The following is a 14,405-nucleotide window of genomic DNA, read 5'->3' as shown; positions in this document are numbered from 1 at the left end:
GATATACAGATCTGAATTAGACATCCATTCCTATTAAAACATATGCGAAGCAGGTATAAACCAAACGGGTTATTGTACCACCATGAAATTTTGGTTCTTTGGGTTAATTCTGTTGGAGAACTTCGAATGGCGGTACTTCCATGTGTACTTTTAGTTTTCAAGGGAAAAAAATAAACCCCAAAACATCAAAAGAAAATAAATCTCAATTTACCTGATTCAATTTTATTGAGTATTTTTCTTGCACACTGTACAAAGGCCTCTTCAACATTTTCCCCCGTTAGTGCACTTGTTTCCAAGAACATCAGCTCTGCATTTGACACCAGAAAAACAATCTCAAAACAAGTCTCGAATATCTGATGTAGTAATTCAAAGCATTAAAACTAGGAACAATAAAAATTTTCTTAAGGAGAACTATTGTCAAATAGTATGGTTGGGAAAAATTAGCTTTTGATGGCAAAACCACAAAAAACTTCCTCTGGAATTTACACATTAACCCTAGAAAGTTGGAATCCAAAGATAATAACCCAGGCTGTGCATGAAACCAAAGAACTTCACATAGTCACCCATTAATAGAAAATTATATGCAAAAGGACAGCCATTAGCCATAGTTGGTAGAAAAGACTATTTATAAAAGCAAAACCAGATTTTACTGATGGCAGGACTGCAGCACAGAAGCTCAGACTGAGACTGGCTTTAGCTGCCACAGAAATGTGTCCTCAGATGGGAAATACTGAATGCTACAGACTAGGTAGCAGTCCTCTGGATCCATGCCATGCACTGAACTCAGTTTCCAATGAGTAAAACTCACTGCTTCCAACTGCAGCGCACCCCATCCAACCTTGCCTATGATCTATAGATTCTATAAGATGCTGAAAACTAGGAAATCGTGCTTTTCATTTTCTCCTCAGTCCTTTAGAGGCAAGGCAATACCTGAAGTTGTATTACATTCCCTAGGGAATATATCTCCACATAAAAGGTATTCTTTAAGTAGCAGCTACGACTGAAAGAATCACTGGTAATAAGACTTAAATAGTACATACAGTTTTCACTGCAGGCACTGTCCTCTCTCTCTGCCTCATGTACTGACAGAACTTTCTTCTCTGTAGGTACTTGACAAGGTACAGTGGCCAAAGTACTCCCTAACTGCACAAAAATATTAAGTATCTTGGAATGCTACATGAAGATTTTGTACTACTTACCATTTTCTTGTGCAAACCGGGATGCTTCTAAAAAAGTAACTTCACGATCTGCATCAAGATCCTTTTTGTTTCCACAGAGTATTATCACAATATTTTGACTTGCTAACATTCTTGCATCCGTCAACCAATTAGTAAGTGCATTGTAGGTTTCCCGGCTATGTAGAAAATGACATCCTTTATTAGAACACACTCAGTTCTCATGCACAGATCACCAAACTAAAACTCAGAAGGCAAATCTCTATTTGCGGCAAACAACAAATTGCTGCTAGTCAGGCAAGTCACCTACACATCTCAGTATGCCAGCTATGAACCGAGAACAGTATCAAGTTCCTTCATGAACCTATTTGAAAGCTTCAAGTTTTTCAAAAGCAAAACTAAATCAACCACAAAATGTAAATAAATACACACAATTATAGACAACCCTGTTAACGTGAAAAGCTAAAATTTTAAGCACTAATCTAGTTTCAGCCTTTTGCATATGAAATTTTGGGGTAACAGAATGAGTTATCGTTTAACATGGAATTCAACTGATACTTAAGTTTCAGGTGAGATTGTAAGAATTTACTAAACTTGTGGAGAATCACATGCCTGAACTTTCACATTTGTGTCAAGACCAATAATACCGCAGGGAGTTACCCTGCACACACCATTAGTCATTGTAGTGGTGGTCACAGATAAAGCCTTCAAGCGGTAAGACTGACATATGAGTCCAACTGACCTTAAGCACAAACCACAGATTTCAAAGACTGCTCAGAGGAGAACAGTCCACTCACAGGACAAAAAGCAACAGATCTAGCAAATCATCGTTAATCAACACAAAACTTATGTGACAAATATCCATCAACGGTGGCCAGGAAAAAAAGTGGAAATGTGTAATGGTAAGGTATTCCTATTGGCTGCCTATAATGTTAAAATGTTAAAAGATGCAGAGATGAACAGAATTTTGTGCTACAGTTAAGGAATTTGTAGGTAGACCTAGCTTCTTCAGAGGATGACCTGTTATACCAGCATACTAATAAGCAGTTTCCACAGATAGGGGTGTACCACCTTGGTTAAAAGTGACTAAAGTCTGCTCTTAGTGTCTGTTGCAAGGCTTCCTGAGCCAGTGGTTGCACATAGTTCACCATGATTACAACAGCTACTGGTGGGCCAATTCCCATGTATTTGTCTAATCCTTTGAGACTCTTTACATTTATGACATTCACAATATCTCATGTAAGCAAGTTCCAAAACTTAAATATGCACTAAACCAGAAGTACTTTTTATACTTATTTTCTTTTCTTCCTGCTCATTTTCCATCAGAGGATTAGGTACTTGGGGAGGAATCATTATGCATTAATTGTATCTGGTAGTCTATAAGCAAGAGAGTTGCTAGCTTTCTTACCTGGTTATATCATATACAAGCAAAGCACCTGCAGCTCCTCTATAGTAACTCCTTGTTACAGACCTGAAATAGAATTACAGATGTAAATTTCTGCAATAGCTTCATTGTTTCAAATCTGGGTTAATATAATGCAATCCGTATTATGAAACAGAATTCTCATTTACATATTTAAAATAAAATGTGGGGTTTAGATTACATTATCAGCTGTGCAGCAGCACAGTATTTACAACTAGACTTTTGATGAAGCACTTTCACTAAATATAGCTGTACAGGGGATTCTCAAAGTCCCTTATGACCTGTGTGCTGCTGAAGCTACACATATCATCATATTATATGGCCTGATACAGAACTGGGAGCTGATGGTGACATCTGTGGCATGAAAACAGCATAATTAACTTATGTTTGAACTCTCAGCAGCGAGAATGACCAAAGTAGCTGTAATTGAACAATTTAAGACTCCTTAAGTTGAAGAGGAGGAGGCAAGGAAAGCAAAGAAAAGCATCCTTCAAAAGGCAGAGGAAGAAGAGAAAAACTGCTAAGTACACAGAAGCGTGATCAGCCTTAAGAAAAGAATTAGATAGATTACAAAAAGCAACAAGAAAAAAAAGGACCTGCAAGCCTGTGAACACTTTGAACTTCAAAGAGCAGAATTTGCACAAGCCTCTGAAAGTACAGAGCCTCCAAGCTCCTCAGAATCCCAGGACATTTGGCCAACACACTGAAGAGATCTCATTAACAGAGACTACACAGCACTACCCAGCTTTACCTAGTCACGGATGTATCCAAAGAATTTGTCTAGCAAAGGACATTTACCTGGATTGCTGCCCATTACTCAGACTTCTACCACCATGCTCACCTTTGTTAACCACTGGCCCACCCCTCCCAAACCAAAGAAACCTCCCCCACACAACCCCCCCAAAAATAAAAAACTGATGTCCTATTTGACAGTGAATGTACTTAGGAATACATTAGATCTTTAGTGAGTTTGATCTATGCCTCAGATGTATGACACAGCTAAAATACAGCATTAAAAGTACATTGGTGGTTCTAAGCCAACAAATACATTACTCTAATAAACTTAAGAGATCTCAGACTTTCTAGAAGTGTATTTAGCCAAGTGAACTTGACAACTGATCCCCCCTCCCCCCCAAATAAAATGATATTATACTATGAAATTGTTCTCACGCAGATTTTGAACAGCTTACAACTTCCTGGCATTTACTTATTCCAAACAACAGAAAGTCTTCTAAACACAGAGTTAAGCACACATAGTTAAAAACCTATTCTGAGTTTGGCTGGTGAACAAACTTTTAGCCAAATATTCCACTTGTATACCTTAACTATCATAGAAAATACCCAATGAAAGAAAGAGCAGAACCTCTGATCCTGCACGGCAGTATTGCTTTACTGAAATCAACAAATCTATGTCACTATGTCCAAGTTGGAAAATCTGGCCTAGTTAATAATATGAAAGTGGACAAACAATTCCACTGACCAAGAAACTAAGCCTATTTATAAGCAGGGATAAATAATACCCAACACCCACAGCAACAATTTCACAACAAACACTTAATAAAATGATTGAAAAGGGTACCTGAATCTCTCTTGTCCTGCTGTATCCCATATCTGCAATTTTACATATTTTCCACCAACATTTATGATCTTTGAACCAAATTCCACTCCTATAGTATGATTTGAGTCATCTTTGACTACAAGAAGAGAAATAAAATCAGACTTATTTGGAGAATATTTAGAGTGAATAATTAGTTTTTACATAATCCAATTTAGGTATTATCAAAACTCCTCAGTGTTCAAATTACAAACTACTTCCTGAACCACCAAATTCAGTGCCACTCATAAGTCTAGTGCCACCATGCAGAAATAAACATTCTTACAATTTCTGAACAGCTTATTCAATTCAAAATTACTACTAGAAAGGCCCTGCCTTAAATCAAATCATTCCCAGTTCACATTCATAAACACCAAGATAACTTATGTATGCTTTTTTCCCCAACTGTGTTTTCAAATACTTCGATGCAATTTAAAATTAAAATTCATGGAAAAGTGCAGAACACAAAAAGACACAGTCTTGCCCATAAATAAGCAAGAGCTACTTCTTTAAAGCACAAAGTTAAGATACTTGCTCTGTGTACACTGTTGATATCATAGATTCTCAGCAATATACAACTGCCCTTACCAGAAACAAGGTCACGGCTCAAATTCAATCATAGAACCACACTATGTTCCTTAGTGATTACACATTACTAGCCTAGAGCTATTCCTCAAGAGATAAGGTAAATTACTGTTTGGTTAAGAAAGATAACAGTCACCTTAGATTTACAAAGGTTTCTAAATGCATATTATCTTTGTTTAATCATGATGAAAAATGCACTACCCAACAGGAAATTTTCTTTTATATCATCTGTTCATCTCTAAATAACATTTACAATGGAGTCCCTACCAGTATTTATCATAGAACACTGTCCTTAAAGAACACAAAGTATCTATGTATTTAGAGACTACAGGCTTTCTAAATCTACTCAAGCAATTCAACTTTTCTTTTATCTGCCCAGTATTTTAGAAAAAAGATCCAAGTCTCTACTATATATCTAGGGAAGCTTATAGCTGCAAGGTATAATTCTTAAAAATGTAAGTCTGTATTTTCATCAACATCCCATTATATTTGAGAGTAATAGCGAATACTGCTCAATATCAGGCTTTTGATTAGAGGCAAACAGTGAGCAATAAAGATTTACAGCATGGTTCTGAACATAATTCTCAGTCAAAATCTTCATCTATATAAATAAGAAAATTACTGGAACTTCCATACAAATGATAGATACTCATGTAGGCAGAGCCTTCATCTGTGGTAAAGCAATGGAGAACTCTTACTGCACTGACATGTACTTACATTTCTTTTCAATAAACTGGTGTAGTAAACAGGATTTTCCAGTTCCAGCATTTCCTATGACCAAGAACTTAAACAGGAAATCTGAAGAGTCAAAGACAAAAAAAAAAATCCCAAAGCTAAATTTTAGTATGCACTCAGATTTTTGTCACAAGTCCAAGTACACAAGGCAGCTATTCTTTACTAGCTGTTATTCCAGAGAAGGGAATAGATGACAAAATTAGCAAAATAACAATAAATCTGAAGAATAACCCAATGTAGTCAATAGTGATGTTGCAAAGTAAGAGCTAAGAACGTTATTTGTTTATGGCGATACAAGAATGACAAGAAGAGATGGAAATGGCTGAATTTGAATTCAGTTAAAATAGGCTGAATTACAGGCATATGGGTGGCATGTATTCCAGCAACCTGTTTTAAGAGTAAGCTATTAACTATAGTCAGTACAAGTGTCCTATATAATGATGCCACTTCTTAAAATCTATGGTTTTGTACTTTTAAGAATTTTTTTAAATTTTATTTTATTCACATTCATTTGAACTTCTCTACATTAACTGTTTAATACTCATACTTTGTTTTAATACTTGTAAAGCTGGAACAACTACAGTATTTTTCTACAAAATTTACAGGCAAGAAATAATTTTTATTCTGGGACACCTGCTTTCACATTTCCTCCATGTGGCAAATTAAGAAACAGGTACTTCTGGCACTTTACCTATTTATGAGCCATTTACATCAGTGTTCATTAGTAATACACGTATTCAAGATTTATGGTCCATTTGTATTGCTTTAACAGTTACATATAATGCTTTAATACTACCTCCCCAGATCTGCTTTCAGTTTGGCTAAAGACTGAAGAAAGCTTCCTTGCCTTACCACTCTCAAACATGTGCACTGATAAACTGTGATTAGAAAGTTTACAATTGCTTCCCCCAATATAGAGCCATCAAGGCAACCTTTACAGATTGTGCAAGATTCACTATTTATTCTTATACCAGCAGCAGCTTTTTTTACAGTCATCTTTACAACTTTATTGCACAGTTTCTTATAAATATAGCAGGTCTCCAGAAGACATCAGGTAAGCATGCAATGAAAAGGATTAAGTTTGCAATATCAACAAAAATAAAAACTTAACATCAGTTTCATTAACAGGGTTCAGAGCTGACAAATGGGTTACACAGATATTGGCCGAGGGGGTGGCAGAATAAAAAAACAAAACAAAACTGTTAAGCAAGTCAAAGCACCGATACATTACTCTGTCAGAACTTTGAGTCTTTAGTTTTACAAATTGAATTTAACATGCACACAAATCTCCATGCTCACTCCCTTTACGCAGGAATTGTTATTTGTTATGTCACATCATAAACAAGCCCTAGCAACAGTAAAAGCAACAAGCAAGTTTCTCATATGGTAAGAAAATTCCCCCTGTTGAGAAGTCAGTAGCAAAACAGAGGAGTATGAGCCCTGAGAACATCCACCATCCGTTGTCTTCACCTGTCTTCCAAATTTTATTCATATCTAAAATGAGGTAGTGTTTTACTGAGGATTTTTCTTTTTTACATTTTACCTTTGCATGATTTTTCTTGTTTCAAATGTTGTAACAGGCTTGGTATAGATTCTGTATTCTACCCTCCTCAGAAAGAGACTGCTGTTTCTTGCTCACAAATATGACCATTTACACGCTCAAGACATTCTGTTCCAAACGCCTCTCATTCTTCACGCCCCCACCCAGCTGCTCATGCTTTCTGGACAAAAAAAGTAGTTACAAAAAGGATTTTACTTCAGGTTGTGAAAATTTTGCATGTTATCTCCTGTAAAGAAGTGCCCTTCATGTCACCTCAACTGCAAAACATGCTGAAGCTGAGAATGCTTTATTCTAGCAAATCTTCACTGTTAGTATGAAATGTAGGTATCAAATATCCCCAAAGTGTTAGATTAAGAAAAAAATCATCTCTAAAAGAAAGCCAAGTTCTCTTTTTATGGTCCAAATACCACTAGTTATCTGCCTTGTGTACCTTTTTGTATATTTAAACTACTGTGGGTGTGTGTAATCTCACTGTTTTTACCACCTTCAGAGAGTTCCTCAAAATGCGAGATGTTCTGAGACATAGTCAGAATTAAAATAATCTGTTTCTGGTCTCTGCAGTTTTTCCAAAAATAAATCTGAAATCCAGTTAAAACTGTTTCTCCTATGTATCTGGCAAATGCTGTTTGTCAGATTTTTCATGTTAAGAACTACAAAATTCAAGTCCACCTTCCTTTTCTCCATGGAAGACTCCTATTATTGACAGTAGTATAACAGCTACTGTAAAACTAAACCAGGAAAAGAATAAAAACAAAACTGTATTCCTACACTAATTTGCTCTGTGATTGTAAGCACGGGTTGTTAAACATGGTTCATGAACCCATACTTCTACAACCCAAAAAACCATGCTGAACAGCAAATTTAACACACTGCTCCATTCTGGTCAGACAGACTGCAGGCCAGTGAGAGATTTGAGAGAACGGTGTTCCTGTCATGGACTGATCTGGAATAGCTTCAGAACAGCAGTGTATTTTTCCAGAGGTGTTTTATGTTGAGGTGCTTTATATTTTGCTCTGAAAGCAAGAGCAATATTTGGGGATTTTATATTAATGTCTTCAAACTGATAACGTTCTATCAGCACTTTATAATAGACTCCCAATTCCTATCAAGATTCTATTGTGTCAGACAACTTTAAAAGGGTGTCTTTCCTACAAATAAATCACTTAGATGCCAATTCAATACCTGCTTACTTAGTAGACAAAAAATATATTTCCCTCTAGCAAAATAGCAAACAAGTTTTCTAAGGTGAAACTTGAAACTGCAGTTACAATTCACTTGTTTACAGTATGAAAGTAAGAGAAATATGTTTTATTCTACCATAGAATGGAAATATCAAAGTCTTTTAACAAAAAAAAAAATCAAAACCTTTCTGCACCAAAGGCTGCAGCAATGTTTCCAAACACATGTAGACTTGTAGAGTAAATGACACTTTCAAGTTACATTCACAAATGTAACTGTGCTTTTATCAGCTTAAATGCCAATTTTATGTAAATTGATTAAAATAGCAAAAGGCTTTTAGACTTAAGTTAACAGTTTATCCACAAGCAATGGATAACACATTTCAGAAAATATAGCATTTAATCAACTGCAAGGAAGGACAAGAAAAGGGATTTGCCAACACTAAAAATCACAAATATACATATTTAACAAATTTTTAAGTTCACAGTCTAGCATATTAGTGAGTAAGGTAATACCAGGTAAGAACAGGGAGAACATTTTTCATTTTGTTATTCTGGATCTTCCTTCTTATAATGTCATTCTGTATGATAACAGGAACCACATCAATTACATTTTTATAACTTATTTTATTGCTTGATTTAGGACATGAAATATCTTCTCTTTGAACTGTACAGATGTATCTAAAAATTTAGCACAGTTCCGAAATACAGAACATGAGAGAGATTGGACAGATAGCTTCTCTCAGCCCAACTGTAACATCACTGTGTACTCACACTCAGGAAAAACTTTTATATATTAATTATTTGCAATTTCACCCAACACAACTCCTATTCTGGTGTTTGCGCTACTGCTTAACTGCTCTAGTTTTTCTTTTTGGTGTCCTCTTCCCAGAAGAGTTAAGTCATTTCATAGGCTGGTTTTTTTTTTTTTTTCCAACTGACAAAGCAGCTCTGAGCTCCAACATTCCAGCTAGCTGCCAAGGCTGTCACCCTAGAGAAGTTTTTCTTTTGAATTCTGTTGTTCCTCCTTCATGGGAAAGCTGAAAAGCAGCATCATTCAGATGTTACAAATGCTTGCTACCATGCTGGCTACTGAAAAGGTCTAGAAAAGTTAAAGTACTGTGCCTGTAAATAAGATCATTATATACAGAAAGGATTTAGGACGAAAACTGAACTCTGTGCCAAAAGGAAAAAGGGTTACAAGACATGCACTAGAAAAAGCATAAAGAGATGAAAGATAGCATAGCATGGCTGTTAAAGGAAATAAGGCAATATAAAGAATCAACTTACTCCCCTCTGTGAGCTACATGCATCACCTGATCCCAAACTGGGTAGGGGGTACAGGGAACAAAACGTATTTTCTAGTATAAAGGAAAAGGTGTGGCTCCACCCCCAAGATGCACCAGCAGCTAAACTACATAGTTGGGGGGAAAGGGGTGGAAAGGAGGGGGAGCTGAGGGGAAAGGAGAAGGGAGACAATTGTGGGCTTTGACTCAAGTACCAGCAAAACCACATGGTTGATGTGGAAACCATCTCCAGACATCCAACCTCCTCCTTTGACTGAAGTTTATGCCAGCAGAAGGAACAATTGAACAGCTTCTGAGCTATTGCAGCTTGGTCTTTAAAACGTAATGAGAATTAAATTGTTTCTTATATGCTTGCTAATACAGAAGGGGGCTGGGGGGGAAGACCCAATTATATCCTCAATCTCAGCTCATTCTTCTTCCAACTCCTTGATAAAGAGTAGAAGTTATATTCACTAATGCTGACCCTTTGGAAACTCTCTCATTCACACCCCGAAAAAAGAGTCTTCTAGTAGTTAGACATCTTCTATTTTGCAGAAGTCTGCATAAGGAGAGAGTGCTCTGAAGCATTCCTACTGGCATATGCTGCCTCTAAATGAGAGAAAAGAAGAGCTATTCTCCCTGCTTACTCCTTTCTCTAGCAGCAAGAGTTAACAAGACAAACAGGTAGAACAGATAAACCTGGCTCTATTCCAATCTGCATAACAAATGCTTGGAAGAGGGAAGATCATCTTCCTTACAAGCAAAAGAGCTATGCCCTCTAAACAATAAAATCAATTTGAAATAAACTGAAGGCCAGGGTGATAAATGCAGAGGCCATCAGTTAAGTGGAAGGGGACGGGATGGGGAGAGAAGGATGAATCAAACTGTCCAGATGAAAAAGTAGTATTTTTGAATGGACAAAAAGACTATCTATTCTCTGACAATGACAGAGATCGACACACTTAATGTGACCAGACCGGCAATAGTAGATACTGGAGGAGAAAGCACAGGGAAGTAGGTACTGAAGAGATTTGACTGGAATCTTACATATAACATTTACTCAAAAGTAGTACAACCTTTTTCCATCTTTCTACCATTTAAAATCCAAAGGCTGTTTTGCATTTATCCATTAACGCTAAGCTATTTTTATGTCAGTCTATGTCTACAATAACACAAAGCCATGTACACTTTGCGCTGGGAAACAGGAGAAGGCATGTGTTGTTACATAGTAACTATCTACAGAGAGGCCATGGCATCTCAGAAAACTCAAGTTCAAATAATTTTTCTATGAATAAGAGATTTGTTTCCAATGTTATAAAATAAATTTTGTCAAGAACGACCCTCCTCTCCCAAAAGCAGCAGTAAAATGTTCTTTCTAAGCTTAGTCTCAAAATTCATGGAGTTTTCTTGTATTCATGATGGTTTTGGCACTTTGTAAGGGAAAGAAATTGATCACATAGCAAACAGATAAACAGATTAGAAAGCTAAGAACAGAAGATATACAACTGATGAAATAGATCTATAGGAGAGAAAATATGGATTGTGAACACAAAATTTAGAGCCAAGACTGTAAGAGGCTACAGACCTCGGTTTGAAAAGGGGGAAGAGACAAGAATCACAGTAAGGGACAGAAACAGTAGGGAAAACTGGGTGAACAGAAAAGCTTCAAAGCAGACAGAATTTGACACAGAGAAAAGAACTCAGGGAGGAAAAAAAGTCCCACAACAGGAAGAGACACATAAATTAACTGAGGTGTATAATGTAGTATGATAGGCAGAAAGGACAGACCACAGGAAAGGCTCTATTTCTCATGGATTGAGAAAAATATAAAAAAAATACCCCCCCTTTCAAAGGGAAGAGAAAATGAAACCTTACAGTAAAAGTAGTCACATAGAAGTCAGACAGCAAAATGACATAAAAAAACCCCAAACAAAACCACCAACCACTTTCCTGAGCCTCTCTCTATGGGATGAAAAGCTTGAGGTTACATAATTAGAATGGGTCATAATCCAGGCGGTAAGAAGAAAAATCCAATTCATGAATAAGCATTTACAAGGGCAGAAGCTACAGGGATACCAGCACTGAGGCAATACAGTGGCCACTGATCAGTCACCAGGGGGAAACTGCCCTAATAATTCCATCATCCTTGACAATCACTGTAACAGCTGGTCAGAAACAAACCATGATTTGTTAGGACGGTGAGCACATTAAATCCCAGAGTTCATCCAGCACAGAAGATCCACAATTTTATCACATCATACTGTTTACTTTGAACTGTCAATTGGGCTGCTACATATGTGGACAGGACACTGCAAAATTAGATACTGATTACTGTTATGGTCAGAGATAGTATAGCCATTGTTAATTTTTTATAACTTAGTTTTTGTTCTTCTATCTACTCTAAACCTTGACATTCTGAAGTATTCTAGCCCAGAATTTTTGTAGCATATGTATGAATAGAACAAACACCGAAGCTCAAAAGAGAGATATACCAAACAAGAATTAAGCAAATAGAAGGAACTACCCACAACTGCAAAACTTCAATTTTAAGGGCTTGTTTTCTAGGACACCAAAACAATCTGAAAGTATCAACAGCTACAGTGGGCTTACAGTCGATATTTTGCATCTCTGGCACAATGCAAAAAAGTTGCAATGTACTTCTTTAAGATACAATAATCTATTTAGCTTGCTTACTATTACAGCATCAAAAGAGGAGCACCGCTGAAAGTCCCTCTGTCATCTCTGGTTGTCTACCAACCCATTTGCTTAGAGACCACCAATCCCACTATAGGCACAGCCAAAGCAATCCCAGTTCTGCATCACAAGAGTTCAGAGCATGAAGAATTAATCCCAACTCGAATCTAGATTTACAAAGCACACCCCTCTGGTTTCTACATATAGAAAGTATGGAAAAAAAGAACCAGGGTCTTAAAATCCTAAGGTTTGCACTTCAAGGGCTGCCCCACACTCTTGCCTCATTTTGCCCCTTAGTTCCGTGCATTTGCTGTACACCGAAGCACTGACCAGTGGGACAAAACATCTTGAGCACTGATGACTGGGGTATTGAAAATAAACTGAATTACGTAGCAGAAACAATCGGGTCGGCCTACTAGTAAGAACTCCTGATGTCCATGCCAGCCTCCCTCACAGTTAGCAGAGTTGTCGTGTCCAATTTTGCTTTAATTATCCAAACTATTCTTTATTTTCAAGACTTCTCTAAGAGCAAGAGGATGCAAGTCCAGCTCTAAAGTCTGAACAGCTAACGAATATAAGATGTTGCAACAGAAAAAGCTAGAAAACGTCAAGTGAAAGGGTTTGTCACAGTATTCAATTCTGATCTTACTCTCCAACAACCTACCACATTTGGCTTTGACTACATTTACATGTATGATGGCATTTTTATACTACAAAATATTACAGAACTGTATGTTATGGGAAGGGGAGAAAACCGAAATTGATCCAAGCTGAGTAGTTTCAAGCAAAGTTATAAAGAAGAGAAATGAATACTATTCAGTTGCTTCCCACCTCCTCCCCCTAGCCAGCAATACTAGCAGCAATACTAGCTCTGCTTACTTTTTCAGCTCCTCACTTCTCTTTGAAGTGAAGATACATTGTGGCAGTGCCTGCACACCGACTTACTCCTTCAGGTGTTCTTCTACCAGCAGTAGTTAGACATCCGTGCCAACATAGGGACGTACGAACATACTCACTGATCTTCTTCCTCCCCTAACTCACTCTCACAATCAGTTCTTTTTGATGCTTGCACACCAACGACAACAGGACCGGAATCCTAACTTGCCCCTCAAAAGAGCACAACCTCCAGTGAAAGAAACGTGCAGCTTCTCCCAGAGGACACGCACCGCAACTTTCCTTCCGAATTCACTTAACGATAACAAGGAGCTCCCTCGCCTAGATTTCACTTACGTTTCGAGCCAACACCTCCACACCACGAAAGATAATGCTGAACGCTCGCTGCCATGTCAGCCCGGGCAACAGAGGCAGCTGCAGCGCACGCAGCTCGCAAGAACAGGCAAAAAAAGACAAGCGCACCTGACCCGGGGCAGACACACCCGCCTCAGCCCGCAGAACCGCCGCCTGCAACCGCGCTCCTCACCCCACGCCACCTCAGACCCCGCTCCGCCGCCGCCTCCCCACCACTCAGGAGGTGACTGCCCGGGCCCCGGCCCGCTCCCCCAGAGGTGGCGGGGGGGGGGGTAGAAGGAAGAGGAGGGTCGTCGTCCCCCCCCCGGTTCCTACCGTAGGTCTCGGACATGGCAGTCTGCGACATTTCAGGGGCGTCTCCTGCCCGGGGACTGCTGCTGAGCGGCGGAGGCTCGCGGCCCGGCAGAGCCGAGCGGGCCGGGAGGGAAGCGGACAGGCCACCGGCGCCCCTGCCCGCCTCAGCCCCCGCCAGCAACGGCCGCAGCTGCGCACGCGCGCCGGTGCCGCCTCGCCCTCCGCCGGCGGCGGCGGGAGTGGGGGCGGGGTGGAGCGCAAGCCCCGCCTCCCCGCGCAGGCGCGGCGGGCTCGCGGGCGGAGGCCCCGCCTCCCCCCGCAGTGGCCGTCACCAAAACAAGGCGCACGTGGGGGGCTGTGGAGCCGTTGGGGCGAGGGCGCGAGCGCGGCCTACGTGACCCCACGCGCACACACACACCACACCCCGCCCCGGGCCGAGGCGGGAACGGGCTGTGAGGTGCGGCGGCCATGGCGGCCGCCTGCGCCTTCACAAAACCCTCCCTCATCCAAACATACGCCCTGCCGCTCCGATGTCTGCCTTTGGCAGTTGGCGGTGTTTATACCGTTAAGAAGTTGTCCTCCGCTCTTCCTGGAAAGGACAGAAGCTGGGGAGGCGGCTGCAGGGAGCGGGG

At 39.5% G+C, this 14,405-nt stretch overlaps 2 protein-coding genes across 4 annotated transcripts in view; both read right to left on the bottom strand.

Annotated features, from left to right (window-relative positions):
* The window catches only part of RAB4A (RAB4A, member RAS oncogene family), a 471,873-nt gene extending 457,866 nt beyond the window's left edge, over window positions 1-14,007 (bottom strand). For 2 of the 3 annotated variants that reach the window (XR_007509865.1, XM_049831382.1), the window contains exons 1-6: window positions 13,795-14,007; window positions 5,495-5,575; window positions 4,178-4,292; window positions 2,584-2,646; window positions 1,200-1,354; window positions 212-307 (exon numbers count right to left, since the gene is read on the bottom strand). Coding sequence is in view for 2 of the 3 variants with exons in the window: in XM_049831382.1 (XP_049687339.1) it covers window positions 212-307; window positions 1,200-1,354; window positions 2,584-2,646; window positions 4,178-4,292; window positions 5,495-5,575; window positions 13,795-13,825 (541 nt within the window). In the remaining variant the exon portion in view is untranslated. Of the gene's footprint in view, window positions 1-211; window positions 308-1,199; window positions 1,355-2,583; window positions 2,647-4,177; window positions 4,293-5,494; window positions 5,576-13,794 lie in introns of those variants that run through there. The other variant, XM_049831383.1, reaches the window with a different exon arrangement.
* Window positions 1-14,405, bottom strand: part of EGLN1 (egl-9 family hypoxia inducible factor 1) — a 595,298-nt gene that overhangs the window by 270,641 nt on the left and 310,252 nt on the right. The window lies entirely within an intron of this gene.

This window comes from Accipiter gentilis, chromosome 28, assembly GCF_929443795.1.
Source record: "Accipiter gentilis chromosome 28, bAccGen1.1, whole genome shotgun sequence".
Lineage (NCBI taxonomy): Eukaryota > Metazoa > Chordata > Aves > Accipitriformes > Accipitridae > Astur > Astur gentilis.
This window is presented reverse-complemented; position numbering and strand designations above follow the sequence as displayed.